The sequence below is a fragment of the Natator depressus genome, chromosome 1 (assembly GCF_965152275.1).
Source record: "Natator depressus isolate rNatDep1 chromosome 1, rNatDep2.hap1, whole genome shotgun sequence".
Lineage (NCBI taxonomy): Eukaryota > Metazoa > Chordata > Testudines > Cheloniidae > Natator > Natator depressus.
Window position 1 is genome coordinate 254,717,851 of NC_134234.1, and position 18,122 is coordinate 254,735,972.

General features: G+C 56.9%; 1 protein-coding gene across 1 annotated transcript; it reads left to right on the forward strand.

Moving 5' to 3' along the window:
- Positions 1-261: 261 nt before the first annotated feature.
- On the forward strand, positions 262-17,635 carry GGA1 (golgi associated, gamma adaptin ear containing, ARF binding protein 1). Its single transcript, XM_074941536.1, has 17 exons — positions 262-482; positions 2,659-2,743; positions 4,531-4,606; positions 5,291-5,389; positions 5,964-6,087; positions 6,681-6,781; positions 8,535-8,615; positions 9,190-9,327; positions 9,501-9,582; positions 10,075-10,182; positions 10,550-10,705; positions 11,809-11,864; positions 13,474-13,646; positions 13,770-14,059; positions 14,266-14,435; positions 15,217-15,327; positions 15,540-17,635. Exons 1-17 carry the CDS (start codon positions 452-454, stop codon positions 15,648-15,650), a joined length of 1,992 nt encoding a protein of 663 aa, XP_074797637.1. The 5' UTR covers positions 262-451; the 3' UTR covers positions 15,651-17,635.
- Positions 17,636-18,122: the final 487 nt, after the last annotated feature.

Here is an 18,122-nt window from a genome sequence, read left to right on the forward strand (position 1 = left end):
CTGCCCCAATCACCGGCAGCCAGCCAGCCACCGGGACAAAAGCCCTCCTGGAAGTTGGGCTCCATGGCGCCGTCCTGTTCCCGACGCTCTGGCGCCGCCACGTGGTCTCTATGGCACAACCGCAACGGCTTCCAGACAGTTCTTCCGCTTCGTCTCTTCTGTTGGCCCGTGGCGCGGCGGACTTTTCCCGTCCCAAGCTCTATGGTTTCCGGCGCTGACGCGCTAGGGGGAGGTGGCAACTCTATTGTTCAGGCGGCGGCGCTCTAGCGGAAGGCCGCGCGGCTTTGTGATTCCTGAGACGCTCTATGCGGACGTGGGGAGCTCCATGGTCTCCGTAGCGGCGCTCTAGACGGTTCTCCCCGATCTCGATGGCTCCGCGCCGCCGGGCCGGGAGGGCGGAAGGGACGTTGCCCTTTTAAGCCAAGGGGCGGCGGGCGGCGCACGAGCCGCCATGGAGCCGGACACGTTGGAGTCGTGGATCAGTGAGTAGGGCTGGGGGGCAACGGGGCCTTCGCGCGGACACCTGCGGCCCCGGCCTCCCGGGGATCCGGATCAACCCCCCTCAGCGTCCCTCCGTCGGCGCCTCAGTGTGATCCGGATCAACCCCCTTCAGCGTCCCTCCGTCGGCGCCTCAGTGTGATCCGGATCAACCCCCTTCAGCGTCCCTCCGTCGGCGCCTCAGTATGATCCGGATCAACCCCCTCCCACTCTCAGATCGCTTCCATAGCACGTTCCAGATCAGCTGGGCCGTAGGCCATCCACCCCTGCCGATCGCCCCCACCCCTGCCAGCCCAGAGAGCCCACCTTGCCGCCTGCCCCTCCCCCCCCCGCCACCTGGCCCCTACTCTCCCAAACCCGCCCACCCGTGCCGTGACCAGTTCCACCCCCAACTCTGATCTGTGGGGTGTCAGTGTCCCTCTCTTTTAGGCTTGTTCTCAAGCCACTGCACGCTCAGATATACAGTTTGTTATCCTGTTGATGTTGACTTGTGCTGCTCCATCTCTTTGGTGTGTGCACCTGTTGTCTCTCAATCATACATTTTAGATTTTTAGATTATAAACTCTTTGGGGCAGGGTCTCTCCTTTCATATTTGTGTGTGCAGTGCCTAGTGCAGTGGGGCCTTGATGTCTGGTTGGGGCCTCGGTACTGCCACAATACAGCTCCACCTGCCACCCACACTCTGGTCCAGATCCAGTCCCATCATTCATTTATGCTCTATTAATGAAGGATAATGGAGTGGACAGTATGCTTATAAAATTTGTGGATTACGCCAAACTGGGAGGGGTTCCAAGCATGTTGCAGGACAGGATTAGAATTCAAAAGGACCTTGGCAAAGTAGAGAATTTGTCTGAAACCAACAAGATGAAATTCCATAAAGACAAGTGCAAAGTACCTCAGGAAGAAAAAATCAAGTGCACAACTACAAAATAGGGAGAAACTAGGTGGTAGCACTACTGAAAAGGATCTGGGGGGCTTTAGTGGATCACAGATTGAATGAGTCAACAACGTGATGCAGTTGTGAAAAGAGCTAATGTCATTTGGGGTGTATGAACAAGAGTGTCGTATGTAAGGCCTTGTCTACACTACAGGGGGAGATCGATCTAAGTTACATGACTAACGTAGCTGAAGTTGACATATTTAGATCTACGTACCTCAGGGTCCACGCTATGCTATGTCAAAGGGAGACGCTCTCCCATCGAATACCCTTGCGCTTCTTATTCACTAGACCCACTAAATCCACCGCCGATGCATCGATCACCACACATCACTAAGTGTAGGCAAGCCCTTAGACACAGGAAGTAATTGTACTGCTGTACTCTGCACAGGTGAGGCCTCAACTGGAGTACTGGGTCCAATTTTGGGTGCCATACTTTAGGAGGGATGTGGACCAATTGGATAGCCCGGAAGGAGAGCAACAAAAATTATAAAAGGTTTTGAAAACCTGACTTATGAGGAAAGGTTAAAAAACCTGGGCATGTTTATACTAGAGAACAGAAGACTGAGGGGAGACCTGATAATAGTCTTCCAATATATTAAGGGCTGTTATAAAGCAGATGGTGACCACTTGTCCTCTATGTCCACTGAAGGTAGGACAAGAAATAATGGGGCTTAATCTGTAGCAAGGGAGATTTAGGTTCGATATGAGGAAAAACTTTCTAACTGGAAGGGTAGTTAAGCTCTGGAACAGGCTTCCAAGGGCGGTTGTGGAACCCCCACTTTTGGAAGTTTAAGAACAGGCTGGACAAACACGTGTCGGGGATGGTCTAGGTTTACTTGGGCCTGTCTCAGTGCAGGGGGCTGAAGTTGATAACTTCTCAAGGTACCTTCTAGCTCTACACCTCAGTGATTCTCTGTGAGGTGGCTCTGATCCCCTCCCCCACCTTGACTTCACCTGCAGGTAATGTTTGCAAACTTCCTGCCATGGTATTTCATGAACTTCCATCTCAGTTCCAGTTTTGACCCCTTTGGGACATGCGGAGGGTCTGCTCTCCCCTCAGTGTGAGCCTCTGTTAATGCAGCTTGTGAAAGGCCAGACTCATGAGTTAGTGGGTGGAGTTGATATTACACCCCACCCTTACAACCTGTGTGGCTGATGCTCACTGGGTGGGAGATTCTCTTTCTGACAGGATACTCTCTTTTCTTCTCTCTCACATCCAGACAGGGCTACGAATCCTCTCAACAAGGATCTGGACTGGGACAGCATCAATGCTTTCTGTGAGCAGCTGAATAAGGAGCTAGAAGGGTGAGTACACTCCTTCTCTTTCCTCCCCCTAACACAGTGGCTCTCAACCTTTCCAGACGACTGTACCCCTTTCAGAAGTCTGATTTGTCTTGGGTACCCACAAGTTACACCTCACTTAAAAACTACTTGCTTACAAAATCAGACCTAAAAATACAGAAGTGTCACAGCCACTATTACTGAATAATTGCTCGCTTTTTCATGTTTACCATATAATTATAAAATAAATTAATTGGAATATAAATGTTGTACTTACATTTCAGTGTATAGCAGTATAAACAAGTCATTGTCTGTATGACATTTTAGTTTGTAGTGACTTTGCTAGTGCTCTCTACAGAGCCGTCCCTTGGGTATAGCGAATCAGGGCGACTGCTCCGGGCCCTGCGCTTTGGGATTGGCCGGAGCGGTCGGTCTGGAAGTGACGGATTCGTCACTTCTGCCCTGGGTCCCGCACCGCTCTAGGGAAGGCCGTGGCTCTCTATGTAGCCTGTTGTAAAACTAGACAAATATCTAGATGAGTTGATGTACCCCTGAAAGATCTCTGCATACCCCAGGGGTACGTGTGCCCCTGGTTGAGAACCACTGCTCTAACAGCTCCAGGTTACGCACCTAGATTCCAAATGCACAATCTTATAAGCTAAGCAGGGTCATTCCGAGTCTGTGCTTGAATCAGGGAGAACCTCTCAGGGAAAAGTCCTTCTGCTTCAGGAAATGGCATAAAAGCCCAGTACGTGGCACTCTTTCTTCTCTCTGAGGCGGTACTGTGCCTTGCTCCTCTTTGGCTGTCCCTTGGTGCCAAGGGGGTTCATTGGTGGGTTTTTAGGTGGCTGAAGAGCCCAATTGGTGCCCTGCAGATTTTCCCACAGAAGTGACAGGTGTAATTTTGGAGGAGACATAGTTGTTCTTTCCTCCTTTGTCGCTTCTCTGTCTCATGAGCACGCCTGTTCTCCTCAAAGTGAGCTGTGGCTTGTGGTATGGTGGGGCACCGCTGTATTCTGTTCTGCGCCAAGTCCTCCCAGTTTGTTGGACTGATGCCTCCCTTTTTAAGGTGTACTTTCAGTATGTCTTTCAAGCACTTCTGCTTGCCATGGTGTTTGGGGGAACAGAGGGGGGGATGTTGCTACTTGATGAGATGTAAAACTGAGGTCCTGGTTGCTTCTGGCCCATGGCTCTTTTTGCGAGAACAGGAGTCCTGGCCAAATTCCTACAAAGATAGTTACATTGTGCCAACCTGAAAGTGCCTTTAAAGTTTCACACTGGGAGATCACTCCCCCCCCCCCCCCCCCAATTATGATGTTGCTGTGTAGCTTTGCTTGTGCAGAATCGCAGTTGCATTAATGGGGCAGTGAAGGATTCCTACAGAGATTTGTATAGGACTTTGAGATCCAGTTAATTAATGAAGTTGTCGTGTGCTAAAACTAGCCCCTTTACCCCAAGCACATTCAGGGGCCCCGTAAGGACTTGGTGAATACCCAGTGGTACGAGCAAGACCTGTGTACCCTGGAGAGATGCAGGTCCAGTTCTCATTAATAATAATAATACCTAGCCCTTATATAGAGGTTTTTCATCAGTAGATCTCAAAGTGCTTTACAATGGAAACCAGTATTATTGCCCCCATTTTACAGATGGGGAAACTGAGGCACAGACTGGGGAAATGACTTCCCCTAAGGTCACCTAGCAGGCCAGTGGCACAGCCAGGATATCAATCCAGTCTCCTGAGTCCCAGTCCAGAGCTGTATCCTTTAGGTCACGCTGTCTCCCTACAACCACTGTGCTTTTTCCTCTTCCAGTCCCCCGCTTGCCACCCGACTTTTAGCTCACAAGATCCAGTCTCCGCAGGAATGGGAAGCCATCCAGGCCTTAACGGTAAGGGAGAGGCTCTCCAGACGGGTTAGACACATTAAAGGCCAGGGTGGGGGGTGCCCTGTTTTGCTCTTTGGGCTGTGGGGACCCTCCCGTATTGCTCAGCTAAAGCCCTGGTGCGCCTAGGCTGTCAGGGAGGGCTGGTAGAGCTCTGCGCATGGGTGAAGTGGGGGAATCTTACCCCAGAGGGAATTAGTGGGCGCGGCTTAAATGGGCCTTGGATCAGGCCCCTCATAGACTAGTCCGAGCTAGTGCTGTGAATGCCTCTGCTGTGAGCGCCCGTGTTTTCCGTGTCTCTGATGGATACATACACACACACACACACACACTAACGTGAGCACGGAGGTTCACTGTCTGTCTCTCTGTGGTGGGGGAGGGAGCCCAGAGGACGTTCCCACCAGCTGTTTCTCCCCTCCCGTGGTCTGCTGTGTGTTTCAGGCAACCATGTCTGCCTCTGCACCCACCCTTTGTGGGGACAGATTGTTCCCCTCAGTCAGAAGGCTGGCACCTGTGATATGAAATGGAAGGGAGCAACAGAGGCACCCAGGGGTCCCTCCCCGGTGACCCTGACCCAACGAGCCAGGATGTGGGGCCTGTTTTCCCTTTCCCTCGTTCTGCGGGTTCAGTCCTGCCAAGGGGAGCTGGCTCCTCCACCTGCTGACTGGGACTCGGCCTCTGCTCTCTCAGGTGCTGGAGACCTGCATGAAGAACTGCGGCAAGCGCTTCCACGACGAGGTGGGCAAGTTCCGCTTCCTCAACGAGCTCATCAAGGTGGTGTCGCCCAAGGTGGGTACCAGCGCCCCGTTGGCAGGGCAGGGTGTCAGGCTGGGAGGAGCCAGTGCAGGACATAGGGAGAGGTGGAGCTGGGGTAGGGATTTCCCAACCCCCCCACCCCCAACCTGTGCAGATCTACGTTCTCTGTGTGCTCCCAAAGGAGGCCATTGCTGGGAGTGAATGTATTGGGGGAGGGGGACTCAGTTTACCTCCCTCTGTGATCCATTGGGACATAGCAAGGCAGTTTCTTGTTGGCCACTATAAACTCCTCTCTACAGAGGAATCTCCCCATATGCACCTTCCCCCTGCCGGGCAGATGGGACTTAAACTGGCCCTTCATCTCACTGTGTCTGAGGGCTGCCCCCACACTGGCTGGTACTGACTGGGATCTCATATAAACTCTGGCCCTCAGGGCCTAACCCACCCTCCCAGCCCCCCTGTGCTGGAGGCCAGCCACAGTAAGGGGCATGTTGCAAGGGCCGTTTACTCACTTCCTCCTTCCCTTCCATTGTCCGTTGGGAGCCATCTCACTTCTCCCTGAGAGGTTGGTCGTGTGTGGATCAGCTCTGCCCACCTCTCCCCTCAGTACCTAGGCAGCCGGACTCCTGAGAAGGTGAAGTTGAAAATCCTGGAGCTTATGTACAGCTGGACACTGGGTCTGCCTCAGGAAGTGAAGATCACAGAGGCCTATCAGATGCTGAAGAAACAAGGTGAGAGCCAGGTATCTCCTTTGGAGCAAGATGAGAGCCAGGTATCTCCTTCCTCTGCTGTGGCAGAAGCCGGGTCCAGGCTGGATTCTGGCCTTCTCCGTACTCGGGCCTGGTCTAGCCACTGTATGGGCTGTGCAGTTCAGAGGCCGGAGGGAGCAATCCCAACAAGAGGGGGAGAGTCACTGGTGGTCTGACCTGTGTGTGGGGTGAAGGGGGATGTGACATCTTTCTTCCTCACCAGCCCCCAGCAGATGTGGCTTCATAAGAGGTAGGGCCATAGGAATAATAGGGTTATGGCAGACCAGGACATGTGATGCATGGAATGACTGGGATGATTTCCTGCTAGTGGGGACTTGGAGATGCTGCAGACAATGCACAGCTGGAGCAGGGGGTGGGTGGAGCATGCCCCCCACCCCTAAACCTGACTCAGAGCTGGATTGGCCCGGCCAGAGGGAAAGAAGATGTCCATTGTGTGAGACCTAGAGCAGGGCTTCCTGGAGAATGGGTAGCAGAAGAGCCATCTGGTAACTCCAGCACTGCCCCAGTAAGGTGAGGGCTGGGCCTGCTGATGTCTCTGCTCCTCTCCCCTGCAGGAATCGTGAAGTGCGACCCGAAGCTGCCGGACGAGGCTCCCTTGCCCCTGCCTCCCCCCCGGCCCAAGAACATCATCTTTGATGATGAGGAGAAGTCCAAGGTGAGGGCTCTGTGGGAGGAGGAGCAGAAGGCCTGCCTTTCCTGCATCTGTGCTCACTCATCTCCACCCGTGGGGCTGGCTGGCGCAGCAACAAGACCAGGAGCTCGTTCGCCTGCTGTGTGCTGTGCTCAGGAAGGGAACAGGCTTAGGGCGTGATCCAAAGGAAACCAGTAGAGAGATTCCCACGGATGTCAGTGGGCTCTGAATTGGGCCCTTAGAAAGAGAGAGACTTGCTGTTTGACCTATTGAACTTGATGCCACTGGATACTGAGTAGGGCAATAGCAAGGGGACTAGTATGACGTAGCATTGACACTCGTATGAATGAATAGCAGCCACCCTAATATTACCGGGGAGATGGCTCCTCTTGCCACGTGGCATAAACTGATTGCAGCTCAGAGCGCAGACACTCTTCCTCTCCCTCCCCCCAGGACACTTCTGGCCCAATTGTTTAACCCTTCCTCGAACCATCCAGCATTGGCTCCCTCACAGCTGGGATACCAGACGGATAAGCCACCGCTCTCTTCCGCTCTGGCAGTGCCGATGCTCTTAAAACGGGGAGAGCTGGAATCAGGCTCCTCTGGCAGCAACTCCATAGTCAAGGCGGTCCAGCCATTTCCAGTGGCAGCCAGGCCGGGATCCCAGCTCTTCACTGTGCAGCGTCCTGCACGGAAGACTTGGCGGGAGGGTCCAGTGTTGATCAGACAAAGTGTTTGTAGAGAAGCGTCTGGAAAAGTGGCCTTCTCCCTTTTCCTGAAAGTCACCTCTTGTTGGAACAACTACTTGGTGATGACTCCAAAGTGTGGGTGTGAGGGTGAGGTGGATGGGTGTGCGAGGAGGTTTCGGAGTCCCTATGGTAAGGGCACTGGGTCGGAAGCTAACAGAGAGAGGTCTACTCCCAGGGGGTTATTCATTGGCATTAACGAAAGCAACGCTTTAACGAGTCTGGGGCATGGCTAAACACACGAGTTGTGGTACTTTGACGATACTGGTAGAGTTAAAGCTGAACCACACACACACACATGCTCTCGCTCACTCTCGCTCCCACTCCCCGCGTGGTCATAGTTATACCAGTGTAACTGTGCTGTGTGCTGACCTGTACGGCTAGTCTCGTATGGGATGGGGAGTAAGGTAGGCCACTGTAAGAGCCTTTAACATGGTATAAATGCCACTCTAAGGGGTTGTGCTGCCATTCCTGGTACTAGGGATAACACTCCCCCGGCCAGCATAGCTGCACTAGGACCAAAACTGTGTGTAGAGTGGGCCTGAGGGAAAATCCCTTCTGTCAGGTGTCACTTTTCTCTGTTAATCAGGTTTCACTTTCTCTGTGCTGGAGAAGTCATTCTCCAGCTCCCCATACCATCTGCCGGGGCAGACAAGACCGGAATTTCTAATGTAATAAAACAAGCTGGAAAAAAAATGTGTTTGTGTGGCGTGTTGGGTGACCTTTGAGGTTCTTAGGTATGTACCAGAAAAAAGCACACAAACAAAGGCACAAGCCCAGTTATGTTTCCCTTTGCTGCTCGCCTTTGAGGTCATTTATGGCCCTTTAACTGGACTCTCAAACGTTCAGGGTCTTCCCTGTGCTGAGGGCCTGGGAGTTCCATTTACCAGCGATCCCCCAGCCTTAGTTCTGGGTTAACAGAACAGTCTGTCTGGGAACCGTCTGCTTTCGAGTGACCCCTGCTGCCAGCGACCCAGGCTTGGAATTGCCTTCTCTGCCCCAGTCCACATGCCTTCCTCTCTCTCTTGCAGATGCTGGCTCGCCTGCTGAAAAGCTCCCATTCTGAGGACCTCCGGGCTGCCAACAAGCTCATCAAGGAAATGGTTCAGGAGGTGAATTTCCTCGTACAAGCTCTCACCAGGGAAGGGGCTCTGACGATTTATCCTCCGCCCACCCCCCAGGGAGGAGAAGCCTGGCACAGGATGCAGAGAGGTCCTGGGATGGGGTGGAGGATATGGCCAGTGTGCTTGCATCCCCGTATTGAGCTGACAAGCAAGGGATCCCAATTCCCATGACATCAGGGGAGGGGCCAATAGGGGGGTGAGGAGAGAGATCCCTGGTATTTGGAAGTAAATTCTGCTCTTCCCAGTCAGGTGGAGGTGGAGGGGAGCATGGGACATGGGCACAGAGGGCGTTCCTGGAGCACATACCCTGCTGTGGCGCCCTCTGCTGGTTCAATCCCAGCCCCTGTGCCATGCAGTGAGTGCTGGATAGTCACCAGTGTAAACTGAATCTCTCCACCCAAGCTGAAACCATTCCAGGAGGAGCCCCTCCCACCCCTGCTCTCTCCAGATGTCATTCGAAGGGGGAAGCCGCTTTGTGCCCGCTATCGTAGCCGTCCCAGTCCCAACTTGTGGGGAGGGAGGACGTCAGACCCCCCTCACCCATCTGCTCCTCCCGCTCCAGGACCAGAAGCGAATGGAGAAGATCTCCAAGCGTACGAATGCCATCGAGGAGGTGAACAACAACGTGAAGCTGCTGACAGAGATGGTAACCAGCTACAGCAAGGGGGAGACGACGGAGAGCAGCGAGGACCTCATGAAGGTGAGGGTGGGGGCTGCCCCAGAGTCCCTTCCCTCTGTGTCTCACACCAGGGTGAGGTAGAGGGGCCCTAGGGTGAAGTGGGTTTTTACTCTGCCGCTCCTGCCATCTCTCTTTCCCCGTCCCCTCCCGAGCGCTTCCCTGCCGCCCACCTCCGCCCCCTTTCTCTCCCCCAGGAGCTGTACCAGCGCTGCGAGCGCATGAGGCCCATGCTCTTCCGGCTCGCCAGCGACACAGAGGACAACGACGAGGCGCTAGGTAAGCTGAGCCACCCACCAGCGCAGCACGGCCTCCCTCGCTTACCCTTCCGCCGGGCCCCAGTGAACCTCCCCTTCAGCTGTGGCCGACATTGCATTGCTAGGCAGCCTGCACCCCGTCCCCACCCTGCCCGCTGTGCCACCCCCCTGGGATGAGGGGGGCTGATCTGCAAGCGCGTGCTGGGGGAAGCCCAGCCTTGCGTGGTGTGTTACCACACAGTGAATCGGGGGAACGTACGTTCACCCCTTAAGAACATGCCATTGAAAGTGCAATGGTGGAGGGGTGTGTGGCAGATTGGAGGATAACCTGGGCAATGAGCGATTGCTCTGGGTCACGGGGCTGCGATAACAAAGATTTCTTTGCCAAAGCAAAGAGTCAGTTCCCTGCCTCTCCTCTGCCCCAATCTGTAGAGGGACAGGGCACGTGGCTGGGCTGCCACTTGACACCCCACCTCCTCTTCTGCCTTCAAATCCCCCTCCCCTTCTATTGCAGCGGAAATCCTGCAGGCCAATGACAACCTGACCCAGGTGATCAACCTGTACAAGCAGCTCGTGAGAGGAGAGGAGGTCAATGGAGAGACTGTGGCTGGCCCCCTCCAAGGTGAGGAGCCCTCAAGGAGGGAGGGGAGTTAAGGGGGATATCCAGCCAGGGGAGGTGGCAGTCGGGCGGCCCCAGAGGAGGTGGAAGGGTGCGGTCGGGGGCCTGGAGCAGGGTAACTGGGAAGCTGGGATGAGGAAGACACTTGATGAGCCAGACGACATGCAGGAGGTGCTTTGGGAGGGGGAGATCAGAGACCGTGGGTGAGACTGAAGCCAGAAGGGGGAGTGGAGAGGGGTGCGGGGGTAAGAAGGAGGATTGGTGACCAAGCCAGCTCCCAGCAGAGTGAGAAGATTTGGGGGGGGAGAGGGGGACAGGACTTCTCTCTTACAGCTGCTCAGTGGTCAAAGCCTCTGTGTCCTCCCTACAGGCAGCACCTCAGCACTCCTGGACCTGTCGGGACTGGACATGCCAGCTCCGGGCCCCTCCTACCCAGCCTTACCCACCCTGTCGGGTGGCTCCATGCTCCCTGTGCCTGACCCAGCCAGCTCCGTCTCCTTGCTGGATGACGAGCTCATGTCTCTCGGTGAGGAGGGAGAAAACGCTCAGCTGTTACTGAGTGGTTTGGAGGCGAGCAGCACCTCGAGGAGGGAGAGCTGCTGGTGCAAAAGGCTGAGAGTGTTTTGGGGGGGCAAGGGGGTATGTCTGCACTGCAGCTGGCAGCGAGCCGCCCCACCTGGGAAGGGCAGTCAGACTCGCGCTAGCGGGGCTCGAGCTAACTGCAAATAGCAGTGGGGACGTTGTGGCTCCAGCAGAGATTCAGGCTGGCGCCCCGTGCTCAGACCCAGGAATCACGTGGGCGTGAGAGCCTGAGCGGCAACATCCACACCGCTACTGTTAGCGCCCAAGCTCGGCCCCACGAGCACAAATCTGTCTACCCAGGCTGGGAGTGTAGACCCGTCCTGGCAGGCTGAGAGGTTACTGCTCTGCACTGCCCCCGTTTGCTTCTGAGTCTTCATGCCTTGCAAGCACCTGGGCCCTTCACAAGCAGCTCTTGTTTCCTAGAGTGAAATAAACCTCTAGAGCGCAAACACAACGTAGCACAGGAGCTAAAGGTTACGAACCCAGAGGGGTGGGGATCTCTGCCCCAGGGCCCCGCAGTCTATCGCTGGGGCTGCTGACGTTGTCCCGGGGAACTGCCTTGTCCTGATATGTTGCCAACAGACACTGCAGGCTGCTGAAGCAGAGTAGATCCCAGGGAATGCCGCTCCCAAGGAGGCTGCTATGGGACATAGGCTCCTAAATCACTTAGGGGCTTTTGAAGATGTTCCCTTTAGTGATTGTCCTCCGTCTGCCTCGGCGGGTAGGATCGTTAAGTGACATTAGCACTCTCCTTTTGAGGGGCCACCTTGTGCCATTGGCTCTCTTGGGTCCCTGCCTGTCCCCTCTGTGCTGAAGGGTGACTGAGTAGCCTGGAACCAGAGAAAGAAGCTGATAGAGAGTGGGGAGTGACCAGACCTGATAGGGCTGGAAACTAGGGGCACTTTGCTTTCTTCCTGGCCCTCCATCTGTGCATGTCGTCTTCACCCCACACAGCTCTGATTGGCAGCTGCCCACCTCTCAGGCTGTTAGCCCTCGCTTCAGTTACCCACGGACTCTTTTCTCACGTTGGCTCTTTCCTTCTCACAGGGCTGAATGACCCGTCCCCCCAGGCTGTGGACAGCAGCGGCTGGAACAGTTTCCAGGTAATGGCCTTAGAGCAGAGGGGCAGTAGTTAGTGAGAAAGGGAGGAGGAGACCGTCAAGATGAGGCATTATGGTTACATGGGGCGCTGATGTATACGCACTGGGAATGGTGGGGTAGAGGGGGTGGTGCTGCATATGTGATGGGGACGGAAGGAATGTGTGCGGGGTGTGACAGGGATGGCGGCGTGTGGGGCACGGGGGTGTGGCTTGTGTGCGGGGTGTGACAGGGACGGCAGCGTGTGGGGCACGGGGGTGTGGCTTGTGTGACACGGACAGCAGTGTGCGTGGGCCAGAGTGGGGAGCCCCGTGTGTGACGGGGATGGAAGTATATGGGGCACTGGGGTGTGGCATGTGTGACAGGGATGGCGGCATGTGGGGCAGAGAGGGGAGCAGCATGGGTGAAGTGGACAGTGGTGTGGGGCAGAGGGGGGAGCGATGTGTGAGACCTGGACAGCGGTGTGTAGGGCAGAAGGGGATGCGGCATCCGTGATGTGGATGGCGGTGTGTGGGGCAGGGGGGGAGCGGCATGTGTGTGAGATGGGGATGGCGGAGTGTGGGGCACAGGAAGTGTGGCATGTGTGACACAGGATGCAGCATGTGTGAATTGGATGGTGGTGTGTGGTGCACAAGGGGGGTGTGGTGTATGTGACAGGGATGGTGGCGTGTGTGGCAAAAGGGGTGTGCAGCGTGTGTGACGGGGACAGCAGCGTGTGGAGCATGGGGGTGTGGCGTGTGTGACGCGGATGGCAGAATGTATGATGTGGATGGCGGCGTGTGGGGCACGGGGTGTGGCGTGTGTGACGTGGACGGCAGTGTGTGGGGCAGAGGGAGTGCGGCATGTGGGGCACCAGGGAGCAGCGTGTGTGACGGGGACGGCAGCATGTGGGGCACAGGGGTGTGGCGTGTGTGACGGGGACGGTGGTATGCGTGGGGCAGAGTGGGGAGCCCCATGTGTGACAGGGATGGAAGTATATGGGGCACTGGGGTGTGGCATGTGTGATGTGGATGGCGGTGTGTGGGGCACAGGTGTGGCGTATATGATCAGGATGGCAGTGTGTTGGCAGAGGGGGGTGCGGCGTGTGGGGCAGAGGGGGGTGCGGCGTGTGAGGTAGAGGGGGGGTGCGGCATGTGTGATGTGGACAGTGGTGTGGGGGGGGCGGCAGGTGTGAAGGTGACGGCAGCGTGTGGGGCACAAAGAGTGCAGCCTGTGTGACACGGATGGCAGTGTATGGGGCAGAGGGGGGTGCAGCATGTGTGACGCAGAGGGTGGTGTGTGTGTGATGGGGATGGCGGTGTGTGGGGCACAGGAAGTGGAGCATGTGTGACACAGGATGGAGCATGTGTGAATTGGATGGTGGTGTGTGGTGCACAAGGGGGGTGTGGCGTATGTGACAGGGATGGTGGCATGTGTGGCAAAGGGGGGGGCGGCGTGTGTGTGACACGGACGGCGGCGTGTGGGCCACGGGGGGGGCGGCGTGTGGGGCAGAGGGCCTGTGTAGGGAGCAGAGGCCCAGAGTGCTGGGGAGCAGTGTTGTACAAATCCCAGGTACAGGCTGGCTGTTGAGCCAGGTGTGTCCCTTGCTGTAGTGCCCTCTGGCTGTCATTGCAGGATAGCAGTGAGCCCAGCCTGCCCTCCATCCCAGCTGCTCCCGCACGTAGAGCAGAGGCAGGAACACCCGCCCTGGGCCCTTCCCCTGTCACCAGTGGCCTGGATGACCTGGACCTGCTGGGGAAGACTCTGTTACAACAGTCCCTGCCTCCAGAGTCGCAGCAAGTCCGATGGTAAGAGCCAGGGCCAGGGTCGGGGGTGAGGAACAGAGGGGATCAGCCAGCCTTTCCTTTGCCCTCTTCCAAGTACCATGCGCTTGTTCCGATGGCCTGCTCCCTTATCTCTTCCACCGCCAGGGAGAAGCAGCCGCCCCCCCGGCTCACATTACGAGACCTCCAGAACAAGACCAGCTCTGGCACCTCAGTGGCTGCCACCAGCGGCACCCCCACCCTGCTCCGGAGCATCTCCTCAAGCCCTGCGGCTCCCCTACCCCCTCCCTTGGAGCAGCCTGCCCCTGCCACGCTTCCGAGAACCACCCCCACGCCAGCCGGAGCTATGCCGCCCCCGCTGGGGCTCCCCACTCCCACATCCCCCCAGGAGATCTCGCTGGCGAACATCACAGTGCCTCTGGAGTCCATCAAACCGAGTGAGTGAGCGGGAGGGGACTGCTGGCTGAGGGCAGCAGGGTTATAAGGAATCCTCCCCTGACTGGGTGTAGGAGAGGGCCCAGGGGGTTGGGTGTCCCATCTGGGGGTTTCCATTAATCCCACATCTGTGTAGCATAATAGGCTCCGCCCAGTGCCCATCTCTCTGCTCCTACTGATGTTGTTCCCTGGCCTCCCCTCCCTGCAGGCAGCATCCTCCCAGTGACGGTCTACGACCAGCACGGCTTCCGGGTCCTCTTCCACTTTGCCCGAGACTCTCTGCCCGAGCGGCCTGACATGCTGGTGGTGGTGATCTCCATGCTCAGCACGGCCCCACTGCCCATCCGCAACATCGTCTTTCAGTCTGCTGTCCCCAAGGTAGCGTCCCCAGGACAGGGGGAGGAGAAGGCTGGATCCCCTTGGGGGGTGGGGTGGGGAAGTTCTTACTGCTCCTGACCCAATCTCGGGAGCCTGCAAAGGCTGTGTTTCTGCTGCCCCGCCCCGCCCCTCCCACAGCAATGGGAATGGTCCACACACTGCTCATAGTCAGTGAACCAGCCCATCTCTCTCAGGAAGGAGTCTGGACAGGTCACCAACCAAGTGATCTCGGTGCTTGGCTGCTCCGGGGTGGGTGGGCACAAACCCCAGCTCCTCAGTCTGTTTCTGCACACTGCAATGAATGCAGATTTGGGGTGGGGAGGGCTCCAAGCTGGGGGCTGAGTTCATTCCTTCTCCTCTCCCCACCCCACGGCTAATAGCTGTGTTCCTCCGCACCCGGTGGATGGAAATCTCTGGTCCAGGGGCCAAGCATGATCCAGTGAAGAGGGCCAGGAGATCCGGGCTCTAGTCCCAGCTCTGCCGCTGACCTGTTGGGTGACCTTGGCAAGTCACTTCCCCTCAGCATCTCTCTCTGTAAAGCAGGGCGACGATGTGTCGCGTCCTCTGGGAAGCGCTTTGAGATCAGTGGGCAGGGAGGGCTGTGGGGCAGCTAGGTTACTAATGAGGGCTGGGAGTGACTGAGTGCCCTCTGGGGAGTTTCTGGCTCGGGTGGGGGTGCCTGCCCTCATGAGGCAGTGTCTACACTCGGGTTTAGACTGCTGGGCCCTATCGCCCTCCTCTGGAGGTATCGGATGGTGACACCCCCGGCCTCTCACCACAGGTGATGAAGGTCAAGCTGCAGCCGCCCTCGGGGACAGAGCTCCCAGCATTTAACCCCATCGTCCACCCGACTGCCATCACCCAAGTCCTGCTGCTCGCCAACCCGCAGAAGGTAAGGGCACCTCGCCTGCTGCACACAGCCCCCTGGGGCGAGCGTCTCCCTGTGCCGGGTAGTGCTGACGCCTCTCTCCCTGACCTGCAGCTCCCTCTCTCATTCCCATGCTCACGCCAGCTCTCCCGAGCCCCTTCCGCCCTCCTGTGTGTGGGTCTCTCAAACCACACCCCCAGCCCCACTTCCTGACCGCGTTTCCCTTCTCTTCCCAGGAGAAAGTGAGACTACGATACAAGCTGACCTTCACTATGGGGGAGCAAACCTACAATGAAATGGGGGACGTGGACCAGTTCCCCCCTCCAGAGTCCTGGGGCAGCCTCTAGGGCCACGGCTAGGGTGCTTTTCCCGAATCCCAAGGACTCCGCATGCCTGCAGGACTGGAGTCCCCTGGGGCTGGCGCGTTGACTCTGGAACTAGCCACTGGGGACCAGGGCAGCAGCAGTGCGTGTGAAGGCCGGCGGATGAGAGCAGAGCCAAGAGGAGGAGGGTGTCGGCTCAGTACAGGGTGGGGGTGGGGGATGGAGGAAGAAGCTGCTCTGATCATCTTCCCTGCTCTTGTAATCCAGCCTCCCATCTTGCTCCTCTTCTAACCCCGCTTCCCCTTCAGCAGCAGGCGTAGCGATCAGCTGAGAGTAACACTAACAAACCCTAGCCTGGTGGCAGAATCCAGAGATCCTCCTTCCTCTTCTGATATAGGGCCTTTGCTGCTCCCCACCCTGGAGCTGCTTCAGACTCCCCATCCAGTCCCTACTCCTAGCAAACTCTGCTCTGGCACCTCTGGGGGTAACTCTTTGGGGGCTCCCCATTTGCTGCCGGGCCCCAAGTTGTCTCTCCCCACCCCGTCATGATTCCCTACCCGCGATGGGATCACCCTGAGAACCCATGTGGAGCAGGCTGAACGGGCTGGGCGAGGGGCCCTGACCACCCTTCACTGCAGAGCAGGCATCCGTCCCTGCTGGGGGCAGGTTTCCCAGAGTCCTTGGCTCCCGCCCAGGAGCAGAGCTGTGCTGGGGAGGCTGGCTGCTTTGTGACATGGAGGCTGTGTAATGCTAGCAGGGAGTTCGTCAGTTCCATGGCACCTGGGCTGCATCCTGGCTCCCAGCCACTGACTCGAGCGGGGGAAGGGGGTTCTGAACTGGTCGTGCCCCGTCAGACCCTGTCCCACTGCAGCGAGTGGTCAGGGGCATGGTGGGGCGGGGAGGCAATATGCCATATGCGAGAAGGACTAGCAAGAAAGCAGCGTGGCCTTTTTGGGCAGCAGTGAGGAAAAGGAGCGGGTATTAAGCATGTCTCCACCCCTGCGCTTGGGCCAGGCTGTTCCAACCCACAGGCTCCCCTCACCACCTGTTGCAGGAGCCTGGGGTGAGAAGCAGCTAAAGGCCCTTCTTCCACCTCGCCATGTGAACTCCTTGGGTTGAGGGTTTTATTTCCTTCCTCTTGTGAGGATGGGCCAGCAGGGGAGTCCCCCCGCACCCCGCTTGTCACCTGGGAGAGTGCAGGCAGTTGCCTGAGGAATGCAAAGGGGGACCCTGCTTCCCTGCTGGTAGAGCCCCACTTGTTGGTACGGGGGAAGGGGGCATTTCTTGGCACTGTTCCCAGAGGGGCTGACTCAGTGCAGGTTAGTGATGAGGGAGCACAGCTTCCAGTGGGCTCTTTGGAGGGAGATGGGAAACTCCTGATCTGTCTGACTGACATAAGGGGCAGGTCTTTCTCCGTGCATCAGGGATTCCAGCAGTTCAATCACTGTGACACAAAACTGGTATCTGCTGGACCATGATGCTGGTACGGAGGGAAGCGGATGGATTAATAGTTGAGCTGCAAGCAGCGTCCTTGCCCACCACACCCTCACCTTGCTGATCAGCTTGCAGGCTGCACTAACCCCTCTTCCCCCGCCCACCCCCAGGCAGGTTTCAGGCCCTATGCTGGGAGGGCTCTGTCTGTTTCCAACTGACCTGCATGTCATAGGTAAAACCTCTTCCTGGAGATGCTTTGGAAAGAGGGCTCCGGCACAGGGACCTTGCCCAGGAGTGAGGGCTGGATCCAAATGTCAGAGGCCAACCAGTGGGGCTGTGCTCCTGTCTTGGGGGAACCAGAATTGCTTGGGGGGTGGAGCATGGAGTGGGAGGGAAGGCCTCTGTGAGGTGGAGCTCTGCTGTGTCTTATTTTCTTTTCTGGTCTCTTTCAGGGGTTTTGTACGGATTTTCTTTGCAGATCTTGTTGGTTCTCGAACAGACTTGTATATATATTTTTTCGGTGCAAATTCTGTACATGGAAAAGGATTTAAAAAAACCGCCCGGCGCGAAATCTGCTGTATTTATGGGAAATAAAGAGTGTTCTTTCCTGATGTCTGTGTTTCCTGAGCCAGGCTTGGGCAGAGCGTCCCCTGCTGTCACCAGTGAGTCCCACACCTGTAAGCCATGGGGACTCCGCCCCCTGCACTGTCAGTGTCCGTACGCCCTCCCAGCTGAGGTGAGTGCCCCCTGTTGGTGCCAGGGAGACTTTTCCATCCCTAATGTGGGGATTCTTCTCAGTGCAGCCGGACCTGAGGAGAACGCTGTGCTAGCGTGCTGGAAGTGTCCCCATTCCCTCTGCCCATGTCAGCACACTACAGCCTGGACAAATACAGCATGGATCCCCAGTAACGGGGAGGCAGGGGCTGGATGGTGCCCTCCACCCGCTTTGAGCTCTGTCTACGGCAGCCAAACCTGCGGTCAAACCCAAACCTGGCCTTGACGCTCAGTTAGCCTGGCCATGAAACTCAGGAGCCTCCCTGGACCTCCTTCACTGAACTGCCC